A 3,406-nucleotide genomic window follows, 5' to 3' on the forward strand; every position below is an offset into this window, starting at 1 on the left:
AATTGTAAATGTAAAGTGCTTTGAGTGCTGTGAAAAGCTCTATTTCAATGTAACAAATTATTATTATTATTATTAATTGTCATTATTACATATTTCAAAAGATGTGTACATTGCATTATAATATGCAATTCAATATATTATATAATGTAAACTTTTACATTTACAAATAAATTGTGCTAATTGTGCTTGACTTTACAAAACATCAGTCCATCTCTTAGCTGTGGTTAAATGCCATGCCATGTTTGCAGACATTTCCAAATATCTTCTGTCGAAATCCACACTTTAGGTGTAGTACATTATTATGATAGATTTCATTGGCTTTTCATCAATTCACAATCCCCATTTGATCTTTTTCTTCCTTCTGCTGAAAATGTTTGTCATCTGTGAAAAATGCCAAAGGCTTAAATGAGTCTAAAGCTAAATCTCCGGGGTGCCTTCTGCAGAATTTGGGTTCACTGAAGAAAGACCTGTTGCTCAATCACTTTAAACAAGCATGATGTCAGTAGTGCGGTACTTTAAAAGGGAAAGTCCTGCCAGATAATCCACAAACACTACTGTATCAACAGACGGTAAAGTTAATTTCAGCAGTTTTACCGCTTCTAGCCTATACTTGCACGTTGTTGCCTCGGTGGGAAATTTTCTCAACAATGAAGTTCACCATTGCAGCCTTTCTTTTTCTGACCTGCATGGCACTGCTGTCCACAAAAGAAGGTAAGCAGAGGCCTTTTCTGCATGCCATTGGCAATATCATTGTACTCTATAATATTAAGTCTTTATTTTTTTAAATGATTGGATTTGTCAAGTCACCTTTATTTATAAAGCACTTCATACAATACAGATTGTTAGATCAGTGATGCAAACAGTATTCAGTTCTGCTGTAAATCAGCTCTAAAAATGTGTTGAAAGAATTATTGCTCACTCTTATTTCTCTCTTTTCATCAAGTCTTCGCTGCTAGACTGTTGGCTCCACAGCTGCGCTGCCCGTGTATTCAAACGTATTCAGGAATACCAATTAATCCAAAGCTAATTCAGAACATAGAGACGATTCCTGCAGGAGCAAAATGCAAAAACCTGCAGATCATGTGAGTGTGATATACACCAAAGATCAGTGCAATCTGGATGCATGGTAGATGGGATGCATTAATCTGTTTTTTAATCGGAGTTCATTAAACCTTCTTTGTCTTACATAGTGCCACTCTGAAACAAGGACAGACCTGCCTCAATCCCAAAGATGAATGGGTGAAAAAGATCATCGAAGGATAATTTCTCATCTATGTTTATATGCAAAAGCTTATGGTGTTTAATGGTTATGGTTATTAGAGATCTGTGAAAAATGCATGCGTTCAATGCAAACATACGTGTATCGTCTCCCATTGCAAAAATGTCAATACAACTCTGTTTGGATGCATGACTTGCTCATTAAAAGTGATGAATAGATAAACATTATGACTAAGCAAATGTATGAAAGCTTGCATGATGGCAAATTTCCGGTTCCACTTTATTTCGATTGTCCACTTTAGACATTCTACTAACTACAACATTGGAACTACATGTCAACTAACTCTCTTTCGAGTATTAGTAGAGTGTAGTAGACTGTCAGTAGACTGTTATGAGGTTATGGTTAGGTGTTAGGGTTTGGGTTCGGGTTAGTAGAAGTAGTTGAACTTGTAGTTGCCAAGTTACTTATAGAATGTCTGTTGGGGGACCAACAAAATAAAGTGTTAGCAGATATTTAGCAGAAAGTCTACTAATAATCTAATGACAGTTAGTTGACATGTAGTTGCAAAGTTTCTTATAGTTAGTAGAATGTCTAAAGTGGACTATCGAAATAAAGTGTTACCAAATTTTCTGAAAAGCACTATTGCTGATCTACCATAAATGACACTTTGCATTTAAAAAAAGTACAGAAAATATTGTGGAAATCATGTAGAAAATATGTCGAAAATAGATATATATTTTTTTAGTTTTCAACAATCTTCAGAAAATGGTCTTTGTCCATTTCAAGATGGCAAACTATATATATATATATATATATATGAAGAGTTCAGATGCAAAAGCCTCTAAGTGCCATCTGAAATTTTCTTCTAGAATGATCATTTTTATCAAGCTTGTATATTTAAGTTAAGTAATTTCACTTAAATGACAATTAATAGGTAATTTTCATTGCCATTTAAGTGAATTTACTGAACTTAAATATACGAGCTTGATAAAAATGATCATTCTAGAAGAAAATTTCAGATGGTTCTTAGAGGCTTTTGCATCTGAACTCTTCATATATATATATATATATATATATATATATATATATATATATTATATATATATATATGATATATAATGATATAATAATTTGATAATTATAGCAGCAAGTAAGAAATAACTTTACTTTTATGAAATTAATAAATTCCAAAGAAAGTCAAATGGGTTTGAATCTACATGAGTAAATGATCGCAATTGATTATTGCAATGCCTTGTTAGCAGGAGCATCAAAATCTATTTTGAACAAACTTCAGTGGCTACAAAACTCTGCTGCACGTTTTCTGACTAGGACAAGACATAGAGATCATATAAAACCTATTTTAGAGACCTTGCACTAGCTACCTGTCAAATTTTGTGTTGATTTCAAGATTCTTATGTTGACCTACAAGGCATTAAATGGACTTGTTCCTTAATATCTTTCTGAGCTTTTGATACCCTACATTCTGACACGTAATCTTCGCTCCGCCGATGCTGGTCTTTTACTTGTTCCGGTAACATACCTAAAAACAATGGGTGATAGGGCGTTCTCTTCAGTTGCCCCAAAGTTATGGGATTCTTTGCCTTCCGAAATTAGAAATGCACCATCCTTGAAAATGTTTAAATCATCCCCTAAAACATATTATTTTAAGGAAGCAATTGGGTGAAAGGTGATTTTTGTGGTTGTTTTTGTGTCTTGGATACTTATTTTTATATTGTTTTAACGTTTGTAAAATTGTTTGTAATACTTTTTTTGTATTGTGTTTATCATGCCTATTTTATCAATCTTAATTTTGCTTATGTAAAGCGCTCTGAGAATTGACGTTTAAAAGCGTTATACAAAATAAAGTTACTATTATTATTATTATGTTTATTTTGTGGTAAACTATTACTTAAACATGTTTTGAGAGCTGATATTATTTATATTTTGATGCCTGGGAAAATTGTGATTTCATAATAGATAATGAATGATGCAAGAATCATTATTTTTTTACTTGCATATCTTCCACTGAACTTCTTTCTGACAAAATGATTCATGTAATACTATACCAGAAGATGCATTGACTGATCTCAAATTACTTTCCTCCTGCATGGAAGTCCATGGCGTCCATTGAACACATGTGCTGAAACTTGTCTTGAATTTTTATTTATTCTGATTTTTCTTCATTAC

The 3,406-nt window shown here is 32.6% G+C and overlaps 1 protein-coding gene across 1 annotated transcript; it reads left to right on the top strand.

Moving 5' to 3' along the window:
• The first annotated feature begins 550 nt into the window (after window positions 1–550).
• On the top strand, window positions 551–1,438 carry LOC308682966 (interleukin-8-like). Its single transcript, XM_081353015.1, has 3 exons — window positions 551–711; window positions 944–1,082; window positions 1,191–1,438. The coding sequence occupies exons 1-3, from the start codon at window positions 648–650 to the stop codon at window positions 1,261–1,263; spliced, it is 276 nt and encodes a 91-aa protein (XP_081209141.1). The 5' UTR covers window positions 551–647; the 3' UTR covers window positions 1,264–1,438.
• The last annotated feature ends 1,968 nt before the right edge of the window (window positions 1,439–3,406 follow it).

This window comes from Scardinius erythrophthalmus, assembly GCF_964197995.2.
Source record: "Scardinius erythrophthalmus genome assembly, chromosome: 2".
Classification (NCBI taxonomy): Eukaryota; Metazoa; Chordata; class Actinopteri; order Cypriniformes; family Leuciscidae; genus Scardinius; species Scardinius erythrophthalmus.